The 20559-nt window shown below is 43.4% G+C and overlaps 1 protein-coding gene across 4 annotated transcripts in view; it reads left to right on the forward strand.

Moving 5' to 3' along the window:
- The window catches only part of DSCAM (DS cell adhesion molecule), a 724602-nt gene that overhangs the window by 90188 nt on the left and 613855 nt on the right, over positions 1-20559 (forward strand). For 2 of the 4 annotated variants that reach the window (XM_087418065.1, XM_087418067.1), the window contains exon 1: positions 13955-14255. The exons of the other annotated variants lie outside the window; for them this stretch is intronic. In XM_087418065.1, coding sequence (XP_087274191.1) covers positions 14189-14255 — 67 coding nt within the window. In that variant the 5' untranslated portion in view covers positions 13955-14188. Of the gene's footprint in view, positions 1-13954; positions 14256-20559 lie in introns of those variants that run through there. 4 annotated transcript variants of the gene reach the window in all.

Here is a 20559-nt window from a genome sequence, read left to right on the forward strand (position 1 = left end):
AATGATCACACTGCAGCCCCCAGAGGGGTTGTCACTGTAAAACAGTGGGGTAAGTGGGCATGTCCCCATTAGTGGCACAGAGCTGCAATCTGGGGTGCAGAGTGGGCCCGGGGTGACTCTGTTTCCTTTATTGAAGTCACAGCCTATGAGTTAAAAGCCTGGATGAATTTCTAAAATCCAGTTTTATGCTGTTTGCCATTATTAGTCAACATCGGAGTGTTTTATAAATAGTTTCCCACTTAATCACACTCTTTATTATTCTTGATTTTTTTGTTTCTGTTCCTGTCCAAACCTCTGCATATGTAGGAAAAACAAAATGTGATATATCCCTTAGTGAAACCAGAGAGAGAGAGAACGGGCAGCGATGTACCCAGAATCATAATAGGCAAACTGGCAACATCATCACTGTGGGTCCTACGGCTCAGAAGATCAAAAATGTCACGTGGGGCCGCCATCAGGGGTACTGGCAGTTCAGCCTGTCAATTAGCTGTGATGCCCAGGACCAAATATTAGCGAGGCTGGAATTAATACCAAGAGATCATTTGCATCTGAAATCCACTCGGGAGCTGTTGCGAGATAGCCACTCCTGAGGTCGCTGTTCTGAATATCAGCTAGGCTGATACTTTAAAGGAAGGTTTATTTGTATTCCCAAACACAGACAAGTGTTCTTCTTTGCATTTTCCGCCCATCCTAGCTGCAGAAGATTACTTATATACGTCATCTTAAAGGTCAACCTTCTCAGGCTGAGAAAGAAAACAGGCATCAGGTGACATTGGCCGCCCCTGGGTGCAGGGTGTCAGGCATGCCTTGGGTGGGTACAGGGGCGCCAATAATCCTCAATCCAGCAGCTGCCGATTGTGCAGTACCTGCTGTGTGCTTGGCCGTGTGTTTGCTCAAAGGGATTTCGACCCCGAGTTTCTGGGGGGCTCTGTCAGTGCCCTAGATTTGCCCTATTCTCTTCACATGTCCAATTCAGCCGCCTTATTTCAGGCTGAAGAGCTGCTGTGTGAGATACACCTACAGGCTGGAGGCAGCTGTATTTGCTTACTTGTGCTGATAGAAACAGGAGTGTTGCTTTTCTCAGAGTTAAAGTCTTTAAAATTTTATCTTTTATTTCCCGGAACTCACCTCTCCCACTAGACTGCTAACATGTTTTAGTTGACGGCGAAACGTCTTTGTGAATTGTTTTCCCTTCTCTTTCCCTCTGCAATCCTCCCTGCCCTAAGTCTTGCACATGCCCAGTCGAGTATCTTCCTGTTTAAAACAGAAAGCAAAAGAATAAAGAGGGTTTTACTGTTGTTATTTTTAAAAATTAGTGGTGGTGATTCAAACTTGGAAATTGTCATTTCAGTGAGGTTTTCGAGGCTGTTTCTCTCCATTTGGTGCCTCACCAGCCATCATTTTCTTGCGTAAAAATCATATGGGAAAAGGATTTGAAATGACCTACTTTATAAATGATATCAAGCCTTAATGTTCATATTCAGTATTGTTATATAGTCTCTCAACATCTTAGTTTATTATGTGTCACTTTCTATTAGGTTTAAGAATGTCATGTATCAGATATTCTGTTCCGATATGTATTAGTTCTTTGATATATATCAATATATACCAAACACATAGGAAAATGGAAGGGTATATTTTGTATTTTTATATATGGAGGAAGTGGGGGAGAATTTCAACTTACTTTGCAATGTGGTCCTAACAGTTCATTATTTTTAACAAGTAGCAATCTTACCAGCAGCGTTTTCCCGCTGTAGATTTAATTAGTCTTTCTTCCCCTCCCTTTTGCTAGTTGACAGAGCTGAGAGGAGGGAAACGGCGGCAATTTGAAACCTTGTTAGAAATTTATGAAGTGCTAAAATGTTTTATTCCCAGAGGCTGGCTTGCCAGCTGTCACCGAAACGCATTGGCTGTCTGCATCCCACGGGTCTGGGAAAGCAGGGCGGAGGTAGGCTGCCACGAGAGCGTGCATGGGGTTGGGTAAACGATGCTCTCCATAATCAGCATGGGGTAGAGGAAGCTAATTATTTTCCCTGCAATTGACCAGTGGTGTATAATATGAGAAATGAGGGGGCATCTGGGAAAGAAAACGCAGAGCCAGAGGTTAAGACCCTTCACTGCCGTAAATAAAATACAGTGGCAGTGCAACGAGAAGGGTCAGCTTTGGGCGGGGACATGAAAACAAATAAACACCTATCTTATTGGTGGCCTTCAGCAGATGCTTAGCCTATTTCTAGCAAAATGGCCCTGAACTAATTTCTTCAGGAGAAAATGCCTTCTTTCAAATCTTACAAGGTGTCAAGGATGGTCTTGTGAGGGGGCCGTATCCGACCTGCAATGATTTAAGACCCCCAAATCCTTTTCCCCACCACTTGTCTAATGCCTCAGATTTCTTTCTCAGGGGACAATATTTTTTGTTGTTCTTAATTGGAGATATTTATGACCACAGACACCCTGGAGAATAAACAATTCATGATAGAGGTGCGGATGGCTCACCCGGAGCTCTGGGCTGGAGGGAGAGTCACGCTTGATGCTGGATGTGTGATGTGGTGGAGACCAGGAGGTCCCACAGAGGCAGCAGAAGGAGCAGGAGAGCAGACCAGGGAGCAGGAAGGGCCTGGCAGCTCCTTTGCAATTTGCCTCCAGGCTGGCTGTGCTCTGTGCAGGGAGGAGCCAGGGTCCCAGGGGCAGCATCCTCAGCTGGTGCCCCTCACTGGGAGAGGGGCAAATGCACCGCCCGTATATGCTTTAATCTCCATGCACTGAGTAATGTCAACAACACTGCTTATGAACTGATGCCCTCAGAGCCCCCCCACACCTCTCCAAAATAACCATTAGCCTAAAATATTTTTGGTGGCAGAGCTTTCTGATAAGTTCATTTTTTCTTTTTAATTTTTCATTCTTTTTTTCACTGTCCGACCAGGACACTCTCTAATTAGGAGCTGTGCTCTCTGTATTAGTTTACCAAGACTGTTGCAATGAAGCACCACAAGCTAGGCAGCTTCAACAACAGAAGGTCAAGGTGTCAGTTCTTTCAGGCTGTGGGGGAAGAAAGTGATCCAGGCCTCTCTCCTTGTAGATGGCCGTCTTCATGTTCACGTGGCCTTCTCCCTGTGCGCACGTCTGTGTCCAAACTCCCCCTTTTTATAAGGACATCAGTCATTTTGGATTAGAGAACACCCCAATTACCTCATTTTACCTTGATTACTTCTGTAAAGATCCTGTCTCCAAATAAGGTGACGTTCTGAGTTAATGAGAGTGAGGACTTCAATATGTGAATTTTGAACAGACACAGTTTAGCCCACAACACTATCCATTCATTTATCCAAGAACTACATGTCAAATGACCATCAAGGATAAGGCCACGCTAGATACAAAACTTTGGAAGACGCAGTTCCTACTCTGTGAATCCGCACAGCCCTCTGTCATAGGGTCATGGTACATGGTAGGCTGTAGTAATAATGGCCCGAATGTCCGTGTCCTAATCTATGGATAATGGTCTACGCAGAGATGTCCACATTCCAATCCTGGAAACTGTGAATATGCTACCTTACACGCAGCTGTGATTAAGTTAAGGATCTTGAGATGGAGAGATCCTTGAGCTGTGATCCAATGTAATCACAAGAGTCCTTTTAAGAGGAAAGCAAGAGGGAGGGAGGGAGAGAGAGAGAAGGAAGATGTAGGAAGGGGCCGTGAGCCAAGGACTGCAGGCAGCCTCTAGGAGCCAGCAAAGACAAGGAAACAGATTCTCCCCTACAGCCTTTCGAAGGAATGTGACCTTACCAATCCATCTGGTGTTCTGACTTCTAGAACTGTAAGATCATAAATTTGTGTTATTTTATGTCACTAAGTTTGTGGTGATTTGTTACAACAGCAATAGAAAACTAATACAGGTACCAAGCTGGTGGGCCCGGAGCAGCCCAGAGCTGGACTTGGGTTTAGCAAAAGCACACAGAGTAAAGAGTGATCAAGTTCACTACTTGGAAAGAGCATGGACAAGGCCACAGCTCGATTTAGAGTCTCTCACTGGCGATTTTCAAGCCCCTCACCTAGGTTGCATTCAATTCAGATGCCAGACCAGCTTGTTCCGTAGGGAGTTAGCTGGTTACAGACGAGATAACGGCATTAAAGCCAGGAGGGCAGAATTCAGCACGGATTCCTGTGTTACACAAGGAGAAAGGAGAAGAGCTGAATACTGAGCTGTGATCAAGGAATCTCGAGATTTTAAGTAAATCCTTCTGTCCCATTTGAAGCACACCCCAAAGCTCCCCACTGTCTCTCTCTCTCTCTCTCTCTCTCTCACACACACACACACACTGTGGGGTGTGACTGGGTTGACTTGGGGGACCCTGTTTTCATTAAGCTGGGGCTCCAGCTGAGGGGATGAAGGGATGGATGGGAAGGGCAGTTTGGGGTCAGGCACAGCAGGTGGAAATACTGGAGGGTTAGAGTGCCAGTGAGGCATAGTTGGTGCACTGTTCCCCAGCGACCCCGTGCAAGAGTCACATATGTGTGAGAGTCACATCCAACTTCCCAGGAAGAGGGGACAGCCAGGCAGGGCGTCGGCCAGTGGGGAGGGCAGGGGATTCATAGAAAAGTGAGATTCCTCCATCTCTGCAGCAAAATGGCACACTTGTGGTGACTTCCCTGGCTCTTGCCTGCCTGACTGTGGCAAAGCAGTGACTCTGCTGATGGCTTTGAGCGTCTGTAAGTGGCACTTGCTCCCTCTCTGAATGGCCTGAGGCCGGGGATCCTGATGGTGGAAAGAGCATTGTCTCTGGGGTAAGTCTGGCCGGGAAGCAAATCCAAATTCTGCTCTATGTGATCCACGGATCTTGTGCAAGTTATACTGCCTTTCTCAGCCTCAGTTTCCTTATCTAAAAAATGGGAATAATCCTGTAATATTTGGAGCAGGGCTGAGGCAAAGACCAACGGAATCAATGGATGTGAAAGTATCAAATGCAGTGCCTGATTTTTAGTGGGGTTCAGTAGGCTAATGCCACCTCTCACCACCTCCCTCCTTTGAGATGTGGAGGGTGATGGCTGGATTTCGGTCTGAGACAGCATAATTTCTCATAATTCAGTAGGTTGAGATGAAGGATAGGAGAGGGTAAGGGTTGTGCTGAAAGCAGAGGCACCGCCCCATGCTGTGTACTGATTGCCTCCAGGGAGTGGTCTCAAAGAGATGGTGGGGAGGGGCTGTGGGCTAACTTGAACCACTGGTACTTGAGCCAGAGTTAGTTGGATCTCATGCTCATTTAGCAAGTGCTCTGGGGTCCAGCAGCCCCAACAACCAACCCAGCAATCTGAGAATAAGACCGGCTCTGTGCTAAAGACAGCATGGAAGGTCTTAGCAGCACGTCTCCCAGTTTATGTGAGTGTTAGTCAATGGAGCACTCCCTTGGTGCCCTTAGCTAGAAGAGGAAGAGGATGAGACAGGTCAGCCAGCAGGCTGCTCTCAAGAACATGGGCATTTATCAGTGATGGGAAGGGCAGAGAGGAGATGCACACACTTAAAGGCTGTTCAGTTGGTTATTTATTCAGGCTCCCAAAGGATGTGATCCAACCCACAGAGACTCCAAAGGGTGTTGAGGAATCCTGAGTAGAGCTGGCTTCTGGGCTGCCATGAGGTTGGAAGAATTTGGAGGCAATGAGGAGTCTTGATTAATGGGGTTTGGGGGATTGGTGGGAGGTGAGATGGGACACATAGGATGGAATTAGAGTATGCACGAATTTGAAAGCCTGAGGAGTATGGAATTGAGCCTGGGGTCCACCTGGGTGATTGGTTCTCATTCCTTTCCAGAAGACTCAACACCGAGGGGGTGGGACAGGGCAAAAGGCAAAGCCCTGGTGCTGGCGGAGCCGTTGTCATGTCGTCTGCCCATCCTTCTCTCTGCTGCCTTCTCTCTCCCATGTGGTTCTGTCCCCCACCCTGCACGGCACACAGAACAACGCCAGGCACATAGGGAGGGCTCACCCCAGCCTTGATGAAGGAATGGATGCGAAGACCAGGCATTAGAAAGCAAAGTAAGGAAAGCTGCAGATCATTCTCATACCACTTGGTTTTAATAGATGGTTTTGTGAATTTTTCTGTCACCAAGGCAGAAATAGAAAAGTCACGTTTGGAAAATTCCCCCTGGATACTTAAGGTCCCCACCCCCCACTGGCGCTTTCCTGACCTCCTAATGCAGCTCCTCCAAGGTTTTGTTGAGCTAGCTTTTCACACTTCAGTGAAAATGTCTGGTGGGACGCATTACTGCTTGATTGTGCCTTAGGTTGAAAGTATGGATATCTTAACTATCTCTGTGAGAGTCTGGGAATGCCTCCTGTCCTCTCATTTTCAAATTAGTCTTTGGACTTAGATGTAAAGGAAGGGGCAGTTTAAAACTTTGTGGATTTTGCGTTTATTCCTTCGAGCTGCCGTGGTTTGGCCCCAGCATTTCACCCTCCCTGTGTACACCAGCGCTTTGCTCGGGGCGTGAATGAGATGTCTGCCTTGTGACTCTTCTCAATCAAGACTATAGTATTTGTTTGCTTAAAATTTTTTCTTTGAAATTTATTCATTTATAATGATTCTTCAAGGTAAATTTTGGTAACTTTTAATTGTAAGAAAAAGGGTTATCCCACTGTTAACATGTGTTCATTTTACAGATGAAGAAACTGAGGCTCAGAGACGTGGTTTGATTTGCCCTGGTCACTCAACACTAGAGGCAGGGCTCTGGCTGGAATTCAGGTTTCCTGTCTACGGACAATGAGTGATGCCAGAGCTCAGGGCTGTGGGGTGGAGACTTGCACATGAGTATGTGCGTGTTTATGAGTGTGTGTGTGTGTGCATGTGTGTGCTTGGGGTAGTTTTATAGTAGGCTGCGGTAAGCTGATTCAGACATGAATGAGACCTTGCCAAGGAGACATGGGATGGAAAAAAGAGACAGGACTATTACTCACCCCAAATCAAGGCAATCAAGCAGAAGTGGAAGCAGAGTGTGGGGTGGGGTGCAAAGAAATAGCCCTTGGTTCTGATTCCCAGCTTTAGAGGAGGTTTCATGGGGCAGATAGTGCGTTCATTTCCTATGGCTGATCTGACAGGTTGCCACAAACTTAGTGGCTTAAAACAGCACAAATTTGCTATCTTACAACTCTGGAAGTCAGAAATCTGAAAATAGATTTTGTTTTCAAATCAAGGTTTCAGCAAGCCTGTGCTCTTTTCTGGAGGCCCTAGGGCAGAATCTGTTCCATGCCTTTCCCAGCTTCTTGAAGGCTGCCATCCCTTGGCTTGTGGCCTCCTTCTGGCAATCATAACACTCTGATCTCTGCTTCCACCATCACATCTCCTCCTCTGATTGTGACCCTTCTGCTTGCCTCTTATAAGGACCCTTGTGACTATAATGCACCCACCCAGACAATCCAGGATGACCTTCCCATCTCCAAACCCTTAAACTGAATCACACCTGCAAAGTCCCTTTTGCCACATCAGGTCACATATTCACAGGTTCTGGGGATTGGGATGTGGAAATCTTTGGGGGGGCATTATTCTGCCAACCACGGATGGGTAGGGTTGTTTAGTCAAGGGGGATTTCTAGGCTTGGAGATCAGTGTGAGGCTGGGAGAAAAGACCGGAAGCACAAGGTATATTTGGGAAGCAGTGGCGAGGTTGTGTCCAGTGGGTAGAGTAAGGAAGGAGGTAAAGGGAGACAAAACTGCAGAGGTTGGGCTGACCTGTGGAGTGCCTTGAATGCAGGCTGAGGCCAGGTAGTGAGGTCACCGGAAAGTTTCAAAGAGATGTTTCAGATATTTATTGTGGAACAAGCCATGCCAGGACTTAGTGGCTTAAAGCAGCAAACACCATGATTTCTCATAATTCAGTAGGTTGGCCAGACAGTTCTTCTAGTAAGAACAGGCTCTGTTGGAAGGTTGGACTCTACTACGTTTCTGGGCTTCAGTTTGGATGGCTGGGTGTGTACATGAGTTTCTTATCCCCCAGTGGGCTAGCCTAGCTTGTCTGCATGGTAGCCATCCCGTATGCCCAGCAAGTCCCAATGCACAAGCGCTTTTCAGGCCCCTGCTTGCGTCTGGTCTGCCAATATCCCATTGGTTAAAGCAAGTCATCTGGTCAAGCCCAGATTCAAGGAGCAGAGAAGCAGACTCAGGTCTTCATGGGAGGAGCAGCTGTCACATTATAAAGGGCATGCAGAGAGGAACAGGAGAATTTATTGCAGCCATTTTTTGCAAATAATCTACCATAGAAATTGAGTGACATAATCTCTTGTATATACAGTAGAGTAAAAATATGTATATGTTATCCCTTTGTTGGTATCTCTCCTTACAGAGCTGTAGAATATTCTGGAAATTAATTGCACAGGCTTGGAAGCTATATCACCTGGGTTGCAATTCCAGCTCCAAGACACACAAACTGTATGACCTTTGACCAACATTTCTGTGCCTCATTTTCCTCATCCAGAAAATGAGAATAATAATACTTCACTCCTAGGGATGCAGGTGGTAAGGATTAAATGAGTTAAAATATGAAAAGTGTTTAGCACATTGCAACTGCTAAATAAATGCCAACTGCTTTAATTAATGTCTCATTTTGCTCCTGAACTTGCATGTCAGCTAATATGCCTAGGGTGCTTGTGTGTGTGTGCATTGAAGGAGTCACACAGGAACGTTGGGATCCCCTACACACCACACCTAGGCCATGGAGAACTGGTGCTACCCTCTGTGGTATACTTTCATTCCATCATTTCCATCCTGCTGTGGGCTCTCAGGGGAGGGGAGATCTTCTCTCTCCTTTTGGCCTCCCCCTCAACCTATGCAGAGTTTGTATCATCTCAAACCACCCCCTTCCTCAAAGATAAGATCCCTCCCAAGAACCTGGGCAGCATCTTAACCTCAGTCTCATCCCCACCAAGTCTCTCCACATCCTGGCTATTGTGTCATCCTCATCTCTCTTCCAGGCTGAAGGAGCTCTATCCTGGGGTTATATCCTTAACTCTTCTCCACATCATATTGTATCCAGGCTCCATCACCAGCCCTCAAAGCTTGGCTTGCCCTTAATAGAGGACAAGAATTTTAGAATTTAGAAAATCCTTTTCCCTCTCAACCACCTCATAAAGCCTGGCTTTCAAACACTGAACTTTTACCACGGACTCAAGAAACAAAATCAGGAACTCAGAGCTGAGTCATGACCCTTTATTCTAGGCTGTGTGCGTCCTGTCTGATGCAGTGGCTGCCATCAACTCGGTGTGTGAAGGAGCCACAGAATAGTTAGGAAGTGACAATCCATGGTTTTGTAGCAGATGCTGTTGGTGCCTGCACAGACCCTCTGGGTCCTTAGGATTTCATGGCAGGAGCTGGACTTCAAGCTCCAGGCAGGGCAGCAGCAACACTGTGTCTGAGGGCTTTCTTTGGCAGACTGAAGTGCCTGGGAATTGACTCTTGGGAACAGCCCTCGACCATTGACTGCTGGGACTTGGTGATACATATATGTGCCTCTCAGCAGGCTAACTGAGATGTTCTACCCAGCTCTCAGAGTCCCAAAGATTAAGCTGCAGATGCTCATAGTAATGACTTGCCTGACAACTCACCCTTCACTGGCCATCTTCCCTTTCCTGCCTCACTTGCCAAAGCAACTCCCAAATAAACTACTTTCACTTGAGTCCCTGATTCATGGTCTTCGTCTGAGGGAATCCAGAGAGAGACATATTTACTATGTCAAAAGTATCGCTCCTGTTGCAAGTGTTTTAGGGAAATATCTGTTAGAAGAGTGGATAACAGATTGGAGAAGTGACATTGGAGAGGAGGCTGTCGTGGTGGTCCTGGTGGAGGGTCCTGTGCATGCAGGAGGTGGTGATGAAATCAGGAGTGCAGGATAGTGGCAGGGCCAGCAGAAGGATGGGGCCTGGGTCCAAAGTGTCTGGTGAGGGTGACTGGAAAGATGTGACTGGGAAGATGCCCCCCAACTGAGCTCAGCATGGAAGGAGGAGCTGGCCTGATGACAAGAAAGAGCTCACCACTATTCCTTTCCATTTTTGTCACTGCCATGTTCACAGATTGACTGCCCGTAGGAACTGAAAGAAATGTCTGACACCTGCACCACCCCCTTCGATTTACAGATGAAAATTTGAAGTACAGAGAGGTCAAGTGGCAAGTTGAAGGTCATAAAGCTAGCAAGCTGCAGAACTGTGAACCATGAACCCTGAATGGTGACTAGGACCAGATTTGCTCCAAGTGCAGTTCAGATTTTTGTTTGTCTTACTTCATTCTACAGAGCTGCATTTCTTCGCTTTTTACTTCTTGACTATTCCAGTTGTCTTTTGTATGCATATTAGGTGTGTGTGTCCCATTAGCCTGACCTATAGCATAATGTCTACAATAGAAAAGGGAGTTAAATAGGACATTTAAGATAACTGTACTCATCTTAAGGTTATTTAAAAGCAATTTCTACCACTACTTAGAAGTACTACCTCAGGCTACTCTGGAACTAATGTGCACCTAACAATCCAATTAGTTTGTAAATGGATTAGTCTATTTCTTGACCCATGCATTTGCTTTAAATTCAGTATAATATAGGTCTAAAAATATATCAGTTTTATTGGTTTACTCTTTGTATAAATGTGTGTTTCATCTTTAAGTAGAGGATTTACTCATCCCCTTCCCCCATTGCCTGTTACTTCATTTAGTTTTTTGCTTCTTAAATTACGACTCATGTCTTTATCAGTTCCATAATCCTTATTAAGTCATTTTAGCCCTTTCTGTAGTTTGAGGATTTCCAGGTGGCTTATCCTCAGCGTCTATTGAGACACAATCCCAGGTGAAGGGGGTACTGTAACCTTAGATCACATGCTAGCTTAGCGCTGTCCAATGCAATTTTGTGTCATGATGCAAATGTTGTAGAACATTAAGCCATTTAGTGGCTGGTGGCCACTAGGCAGATGTGGCTACTGAGCGCTTGAAATGTGGTTAGAGTGACTGAGGAGTGAAATGTTTAATTTTATTTAATTTTGATGAATTTGAATTTAATCGTCACACGTGGCTGATGGCTGCCATTCTGGACAGCATGGTTCTGGACGATGAAGAACTGTAGCTGAGCTATTGAAGGTTTTGACAATCTAAGCCTCTTTGTAGGCCAGAGATATAGGTCTTGGTGTCACCACCTTGGATTCACAGGTACAACCAGCTTTTCCATGGAGTGAGGTCATTTTCTGGGATCTAACAGACCAAGGAAAACCTCCCTATACACTCAATTGGATGGATTCTTATAGATATTCTCCTGAAACATATAGCAATTAAATAAAACAATTTGTTCATTATGCACCTGCTATGTAGCAGGAGCACAGACAGGCTGGCTTTCCAAAGAGAATGGGCTTGGCATTCAGGAGACAGAAGAAAAATGCGTGTTTACGTGAGCTTTGCCACATAGTAGAGACTGAAGGGCTGATCGTGTAGATTCTGGTGTAGGATACCTGATAAGGGGTTAGAGATTTGGGACCATATTTTCTCCTGTTGTTTCACATTCAGCGCTTCATTCATTCATTCGACATATATTTATCTAGTGTCTATTACGTAATGATTGTTGGGGATATGTTAGTGAACAAAATAGATTCCCTCCCTTCCTCCCTTCCTTCCCTCTTTCCTTCTTTCCTTTCTTCCTTTCCTCCTTCCCTTCTTTCCTCCTCCATTTATTTATTTACTTATCTATCATCTATATACCTATTTATCACCTATTTATCATCTATCTCTCTATCTTCTATCTATCATCTATCATCTGTCATATCAATCAATCTATCTATCTATCCATCTATCTAATCTATCTGTCATCTATCTATCTATCTATCTATCTATCTATCTATCTATCTATCTATCTATCTATCTACAGGGCTTCATTTGAACACCTGAGTTCTTATCCAGTTTTATAACAATATTTTAAAAATAACTGCATGTTTTCTCACATATTGCTCCAAATATTCCTGGTCTTCATGCCGAATTGTCTGATATCAGTAGAGCCACAGGTAATTTTCCTAAGGAAAGACATTTAATGAATTCTCTGCCTTGTGATGCAGTCTTCAGCTGCACGCATGGGTGAGGACCCACATGTGAGGCAGGGGGGCCCAGCTGTTCTCAGGCAGGAGGAAGAGCTGGGCTGGTTTTTGAGAAAAGGAGGGAAGAAGCATAAAGGAAGCATCCACTCTTGACAGTCTTTGGAAACTCATTCTCTTTTCAGGGTATAAACCCTCATGCTACTGAGTCAAACCTTGTGGTTTGTGTACTTAATCAGTAGATTTTTTTTCATCATTCCCATGTACAAATTGCTGTCAGGTGATACAAAATAAGAGATGACCTGTACCTTCATCTTGCCGTGAGTGTTCTTGGAGGTCAGTCTCTTGGGGTGAATTTTGCCATCCAGTTGGGCTCTGGAGCTCAGAACAAGTAGCCTGGTTTTGCCGCACAGTGAGATTGTAATACAGCCAGGTAAACAGAACAAAGCATCAGATCAGTGGTGGGCCATTTATATTATGAATATCAGATTCCAAAGAGGTGATATGTTCTGACACGCTCTAAATGATTTTTCTTGTCTTTTTCAAAAGCAACTTAAAAATTTGTTACACTAACAAAATATAATCATGCATAGAACCCCACCTAAGTTAAGAAACAGGACAATGTCCTTGAAAAGTCCCCTGTGTGTTCCTCTCCAATCACATCCCCTCCCAATGACTGTTCCCCGCTGCTGAATTCCATGTTAGTTGATCCTTGCTTTTCTTTGTAGTTGTGCCACGTATGTTTGTAGCCCTAAGTAATATCTTGTGAAGATGTGCATGCTCTTGAACTTTATGTAATTAGAATCACAGAGGAGGTGTTCTTCTGGGACTGGCTTTGTTCTCAACATTATTGCTTTGAGATTTATCTGTGATGGTGTGTGTAGTTTGTTCATCCATTCAAAAAATAGCTTTTTTTAGAAAATTACCATGTGCCACACATTGATTCTAGGTGATGGGGTATAAAGTGAACAAAACAGACAAACCCGATGTCCTAAGGTGGCTGAGTTCTAGTGGGTGAAGGGAGGGTGATAAACAAGATAAATATAATATGTAGCTCATTAGATCGTAACTGGTGTATGGAGAAAACTGAAGCAACAAAGAAGAGTGATTTTCGGGGAGATATGGAGTTTTAGATAGTGAGGCTAAGAAGGGGACATTTGAGTGAAAACCTGGAGGAGATGAGGGAAGAGAGTCATGGAGATGTCAGGGCAAGAGCTCTCCAGACAGAGCAAATAGTAAGTGCTGGAGCCCTGCAGCAGCATCGTGTTTGGCATGTTTCAAGTACTGTAAGGTTGTAGGTGTGAGAGAGCAGGGCAAACAAGAGGAGTGCAGTAGGAGGAGATGAGAACAGGGAGGACATGGGAGACGGAAGCCACTGGAGGTGTTTGAGCAGGTGACATTATATGACGTGTTTTAACATGGGGAAGGGGATGGGGGGAGGGAGAAAGGGGTAAAGGAGCACGTGTGTATGGCAATTGATGGAAGCTAGACTTTTGGTGGTGAATATGATGCAGTCTATACAGAAGCCGACATATAATGATGTACACCTGAAATTTACACAATGTTATAAACCAATGTGACCTCAATAAAGTATCTAAAAAAAAAATATTTGTCTTCTCTTGAGAAGAGACCTAAAGGGGGAAGGAGCAAGAATCCAGCAGACCAGGTGGGAGTCTTTGCAGTGCTAATGAGAGATCATACCGATGCAGTGGAAGGTGGTCACGTTTCAGGTAAATATAAAGGTTGAGTGTTAGGATTTTTTGATGGGTTGGGTTTGGGGTGGCAGAGAAAGTGACAATTACTTTCTAATTCTAATTGCTAATTGCTGTAGGCTGAGCCATTGGGATGGCAGAGGTGCTGCTTATGGAGATGGAGAAAATGAAGAAAGGAGAGGTTGGGTGGCACGGCGGGAAAGACTAGGGGCTCAGTTAGGACTGTGTTCAGTTTGTGATGCAAATTTGACCTCCTGGTGGAAATGGGAGGAGGCAGCCGGGTGTAGAAGTTTCGAGTTTAGATAAGAGTCCTGGGCTGGAAATAGCGATACTCCTAAACCCTTCGTAATGGGTGTGATCATTGAGGGAGTGCCTGTAAAAAGGGAGAGAAAAGGTCCAAGGACTGAGTGCTAGGACACTTCAACATTCGGAAACTGGGAAATGAGAGGGAACCAGCAAAGGAGGCTGGGAAGGAGCAGCAAGAGTCTTCCTTTCGGAGAGAAACCAGGTATGATCAACAGTGTCAAATATCCCTGCTAGGGTGACATGTGTGTAACCGGTGACTTCTATGAGAGCAGTTTTGGGGAATGATGGGGACAAAAACCTGCTTAGAATGTGAGAATAGGAGGCTGAAGGAGAAAGTGGAGCCAAGGAAGGATTTGAGAGGAGAGGGTGAGACAGAGAGAAATAACAACATTTCAGGTGTTTATACACTATTAGGAATGATCTAGTAGAGAAGGGACATTTGATGACTTAAAAGAGAAAAGAAACAATTGCTGTACCATATCCCTGGTTAGACAGACAGACAGACAGACAGACAGATAGATAGGTAGATAGATGGGTGGATAGATGCATGGATGGATGGATGGGTGGATAGATGATAAGAAATAGACAGAAAGATGATAGACAGATAGATAAGAATAGATAATTAGTAAAGAATGTATTCCATTGTTGATAGGCTTTTGTGTAGTTTAACAGGTTTTTGTTTGTTTTTTTGTACAAATATATACTAGCAACAGAAGCATATTTCCATTTCCATTACTCCAAGTCCTTGCTAGCACGTGGTATTGTCAGACTTCCTAATTTTTATCAATTTCATGTGTGAGATTTCCATCTTTTTTCATTTTAATCTACATTTCCTTTTTGACTAAGGAGGTTGAGCATCTTTTCACATGTGTGTGGACCATTCATGTTTCCAATTCTGCGAAATGCCTACTAATGCCTTTAGCCCATTTGTTATTGTTATTGAGTTATCTTCTCCCCCCCCTCTCTTTTTTAGAATTCATTATATATTCTTTATATATATTCAGTTATATGGTTATAAGTACTGTAAATATATTTCAGTTTGTGGCTTACATTTTGCCTTTTTGTTGTTTTTCTTGATGAATAGGTGATCTTAGATTAATTTTTACAATTTTTGATTTGTTTTGTATCTTAAAAAATGCTTTCCTACTACAAGATTTGAATATTTTTCTGTTTTTTCCTACAATATTTTGTATTGCCTTTCATTTCATTAAGTCCTTAATTCATCTGGAATTGATTTTTGTATGGTGAGAGATAGCGATTAACTTTCATTTGCCTCCCTATGGATAACAAATAGTCCCCGAATCGTTGATTGAGCATTTCCTGTTCCTTTCCATCACGCCTCTCTCTCATGCATGTTGGATTTCCACATATCTGCAGGCCTCTTCCAGCCTCTCTGGTTTGTTCCACACGTCCACTGATCTATCCCTGCTCCAACGCCACACTGGCTCCATGACCATGGTTTTATAACTAGCGTTTTCTGGTAGGGCAAGGCCTTGCTCTTCTTGGCTCTTTAGATTTTGTGTAAATTTTGAAATAAGGTATGTAAGCTCCTCTGCAAGTCCTTTTAGAATTTTGATGAGATCTTAAAACATTGTGCTTCAGAAGACAGACTCTAGAGCCAATATGCTAAGCATAGATTTCTGGCTCCAGCTCTTCCTAGCTTTGTGCCTCAGTCTCCTCATCTGCAAAACAGGGATGGCAGAAGTGTTTCCTCATACTGGGACGAGTAAGAGTTACCAACTGTGAAGACCTTGAACATGTGCTGGTATATGGGAATCACTATGTAAGTGTAAGGTGTCATGGTTATTGTTATTTTTTGATGGACTTTACTTTTAATGGTTGGCTCAATTTAGGGAATTTTGGCTCCTTTATACCACAGGGCAAACATAAATTTTGAGGGATGATAGGGATAGTTCCTCAAATCAAGGACTTTTGAGAAATACTGAGACCTTTTGACCAGATAGAACCATTGTATCTGAGTAACTCTGTGTCATGAAGAAATTTTATTTACAAAATTATAAATTATAAAATAAAATTTATACAACTTTATTTATAAATAAGATTAATTAATTTATCTTTAAAAATAATTTTTCTTCATCTCAGATTTTACTTTTTTGTATATTTTTCTATTCTATTTTACTGCTTTATATATTTTTCTCTTCTAATATGAGCAAATCTTAATTGAAGTTTTTTGGGTTGTGAAATTCAACCTCTCTAGTAGGTTGACCTCTGGTATTACGTCAGAGTGGAGAACAAGGACAGAAATGACAGCTCAGATATAGCAGCGTTGCTGCCAGGAGTTGATGATGCAGAAATAATTTCTTTGGGACAAGATGGTGTTGAATAGGGAGTTATTAATGGCATTTTATCATGTTAATTTCTGTATGGACTTGTCTGTGGGCCAACCCACCACATTCATTTGTGGGTTGCTATCAATAAAATCTGCTCCGTAGCTCTTCAAATGTCGTTGCTTCAGCCACTCTGCTTTCAGTCCATAAAGATCATTAATTGGTGACCTGCTATGTTCCAATTAGAGTAGAATTTTAGAACTCTATGCAAAAGCCCTCATCAGTGATGTTGTTAATTTGTTTAGTGAAAAGTGCCTTTTGGAATGTGTACTTTTGAGTCAAGCAGACATGGGTCCAAATTCTTACTACTATTTACCAGGTGGGTGATTTGGGGGACATTACTTAACCTTTTTTGTAATTTAGTTTCCTGATTTTTAAAACTGAAATGGTGATGATGATGGCAGTGACGATGATGGTGATGATGATGATGATGATAATGGTGATGAAGAAGGTAGTGGTGGTAGTGATGATGATGGTGATGATGATAATGAAGGTAGTGATGATGATGATGATGATGGTGATGGTGATGATAATATCACCTTTCTCACATGACTGTGGTGAGGTTGAAACCTAATCCATGTAAAGTAACCAGCACAGAGCCTGGCCCACTAACAGCAGTTCATTAAATTTCAGCTGCCCTTAACTTCTCCCCTAAACTTCCACTCTATTCTGGATTTTCATTATTTGGGTATACATAAGTGTATCAGTTTTATATTGCTGCTGTAGCAAATAATCATAAACTTGGTGGCTTAAAACAACACACATTTATTCTCTTACAGTTCTTGAGGTCAGAGTTCCAAAATCAGTTTGACCAGGCCAAAAGCAGTGTATCAAGAGGACCATGCTCCCTCCAGATGGAATAGGCGAGAATCCATTCCCTTGTCTTTACCGGCTCTAGTACTGCATTCCTTGGATCCTAGCCCCTTCTTCCATCTTTAAAGCCAGGAATGTACCATCTTGTTACAGTGGTCACATTGTTTTCTTCTTCTGCATCAAATGTCCGTCTGCCTCTCTTATAAAGAACTTGTGATGGCATTCATGGCCTACCCAGATAATCCAAGATAATCTCCCCATCTCAAGATCTTTAATTTAATCACATCTGCAAAGTCCTTATTGCCATATAAGGAAACAGTCACTGATTCTAGGTATTAAGGCCTAGATATCTTTGGGGGCCATGTTTAGTCTACCACAATAAGAATAAAGTAACTTCAAAATGTAGACACTTTTTATTGGCACCAGTTCACTACAAAATAAAACCACCATGCTCAGCAAAGTCATATTCTGCATAATGTCCCTCATTAATTAATAAATGTAGTGATTATACACAACATAGTGATAAGAAATCAATTCGCTGGCCTCGGTCCTGCTGGGACTTCCTCCGAATCCTTTGGCAGTGCCAACAGCAGAGGCTAAAGCTGCTTGGAAGTTATATAGTCTACATCTTTCGGTGCCAAGATTACTTTGAACTTCAACCTCAGATGTGTGTGGCTTTGCAGGTCGTATACAAAGATGTGAAGGGCACTCACTGGAGTTGTACAGTGAAAGACTTGTGTGGCTGTACATGGCGGGCTTTTTGTGATTCCCACCAGACTATAAACTCCAGAAATGTATGGTCCACATCTATCTTAAATCCTCATTACCTACTGCAGTGCTTGGCATAGAGTAGCCATTTGTATTTAGGGAAGCAAAGGAATGAATAGATGGCTATTTAGTACAAGAACCACCAAGTGACTCCTCACCTGGTGGTACCCAGAACAATGGTTTCTCAGCATTGGCTACACATTAGAATCACCTGGGAGAGATCTTAAAAAAGAAAGTTCTGGGTCTGGACCCTGTTCACAGAGATTCTGATTTATTTGGTCTGAGTGGGGCTATGGTATTACTGCTCTTTTTCAAAATAGCCCAGGTAAATCTACTGTGGAGCTAGATAGCTAACCATTGGTCTAGAATAGTGGTTCTCAAACTTTGGTGTGCGTTATAATCACCTTGAGGGCTGATTAAAACGCTGATTTTCTGATTCCATAGCTTTGGGATTGGGGGCTGAGATATGCACTTCTAACAAGCTCCTAGTTAAGGCTGATGCTATTGGTGTGGGGAACCACACTTTGAGAACCACTGCTCTGGAAGGTAGTAGATAAGTCCCTTCGCTATGCACAGGGACAAATAGTTGGCATCATTCTGGAAGAGCTTGTGTGTGTGCATGTTTATGCAGATATAAAAGATATTAAGCACCCACTCTGCATTTTATATATGTAATTTCATTCCTTCTGTCCAACAGCCTTTCCAGGTAGGCATTTTCAATCTTCAGTTTTTTAGCTGACAAACTAGAAAACCAGAGAGGTGAATAATTTTGCTAAAGCCATGCTTGATCTTTTCAGTATGTCACAAGTCACCCCTCTAGGATACTAGAGACCATTTCCACTATTTTGAGTTCATCTTTCTCCATTTCTGATCACTGTCCCTGCTGTGACCTGAGGTGACTCTGCTGTGAGAGGGTCAGTGGAAGTAATCCTATTTCCCCCACTAAATTCTGGGTAAGAGGAGCAGACTTTATCCTCGCTGGATGGCACACAGTAGCTACTTAGCTGAGAGACCTTGAATCAGCTTGATTAGAGAGACTGCACGCTGACTAACCTAGACTTGGATAATGACACCAATTTGAGATTTGCTGAGCTAAGCGTCATTCTCAACTTCGGATATTTTGACCAGGCCCTTATAAATTACAGGAGACATTTTAGGGCCATACCACTTATCTCAAAACCTTCAGGCAAGATTTCAAAGGAGCCCCCTCTTGTTGGCTGTCCTCCCTGTCTTTCTGAGTCCTCCTGTCACCTCCAGTGTCCCTACCACCCTGAAGTCTATGGTCCCCAGCCTTCCTTGCTTGGGTCAAAGACATTAACTCCATCCAGATGGACCCAAAACTTCCCTTCCATCCACTTTATCCAAACTGAAATTGTCCATTCTTGAAACACACAGCAACACTCAACTAATGCAGAAGATTCTATGATTAAAGTAGTTGGCACTCAGATATAATTGAGGCTTGATGCTCCATGGAAGTCTTGAATTTTAAGAGGAGCTTGTAATGACGCTCATGTATAGGAATACATGGGATGAAGGGACACCAATGGACAGCAAATGCTGTGGACAATTTCCCGACCTCCTTACCTGGGCTGCCTTAGTTTGTCTGTTGGGGAGTAAACACGTGGCTTTAGGTTTCTGGCCAAACCACCCAATCCCCCTGCTCCCTTTAACTTTGCAAGGAGGCTGCAGTCAAGCATGTTGTAACTGGGCTGGTGTGGCTCAAAGCTAACTGTATATTTGAAACCTCACATCTCAGATCTGGAAGAAGGCTTTCTGTATTAGTTTTTTCCTCCTCACAAGAGCTTTAAGTTTCATTTATATCAAAATTTAAGAGCACTATTTCAGGTGGTTTTAGGCAATCACTTTAAAGCATTGTCAGCTACAGAGGTTTCCTCTGCCCACATACAAGTGTTGCCATGTGTTCTCAAGTTAGAGACTGGTTAAGGTTTGCTGTGGCTCTTGGTTTAAATGTTGGCAAGAGAAGTCTCACTCGCATCTCCCAGAGATGGTCTTTCCTGATGAACATATCCACTTATGACAACGGGCTGGCTATTGAAATTCATGTCTGAAAACTATAGACTACAGTGAAGTAAGCAACTGAGATAAAACTGCCTGCCACATTTAGGAGATTTTCTTTGCTGGAGAAACTGTAATCTGTGTCTTAAGTGACATAGTGACTGTGAGAAATAAAAGCTACATTTTATCCTCAATGTTATGGGCTGAATTGTGTCCCCCGCCCTCAAATTCTTTTATTGTATTAACCCAGTACCTCAGAATGTGACTGGATTTGGAGATAGGGTCTTTAGAGAAGTAATTAAATTAAAATGAAGTCATTAGACTCAGCCCTAATCCAATCTGATTAGTGTCCTTATAAGACAAGGAGATCAGGACACAGACACGCACAGAGGGAAGACTATGTGAGGACACGGGGAGAAGACACCATCTACAAGCCAAGGAGAGAGGCCTCAGGAGAAACCAGCCCTACCAACCCACTCATTTCAGACTTTTAGCCTCCAGAATTGCGAGAAAATAAACTTTCGTTGTTTAAACCACCCAGTCTGTGGGATTTGTTATGAC

The sequence above is a fragment of the Ceratotherium simum genome, chromosome 27 (assembly GCF_057802395.1).
Source record: "Ceratotherium simum simum isolate JZ-2026a chromosome 27, ASM5780239v1, whole genome shotgun sequence".
Classification (NCBI taxonomy): Eukaryota; Metazoa; Chordata; class Mammalia; order Perissodactyla; family Rhinocerotidae; genus Ceratotherium; species Ceratotherium simum.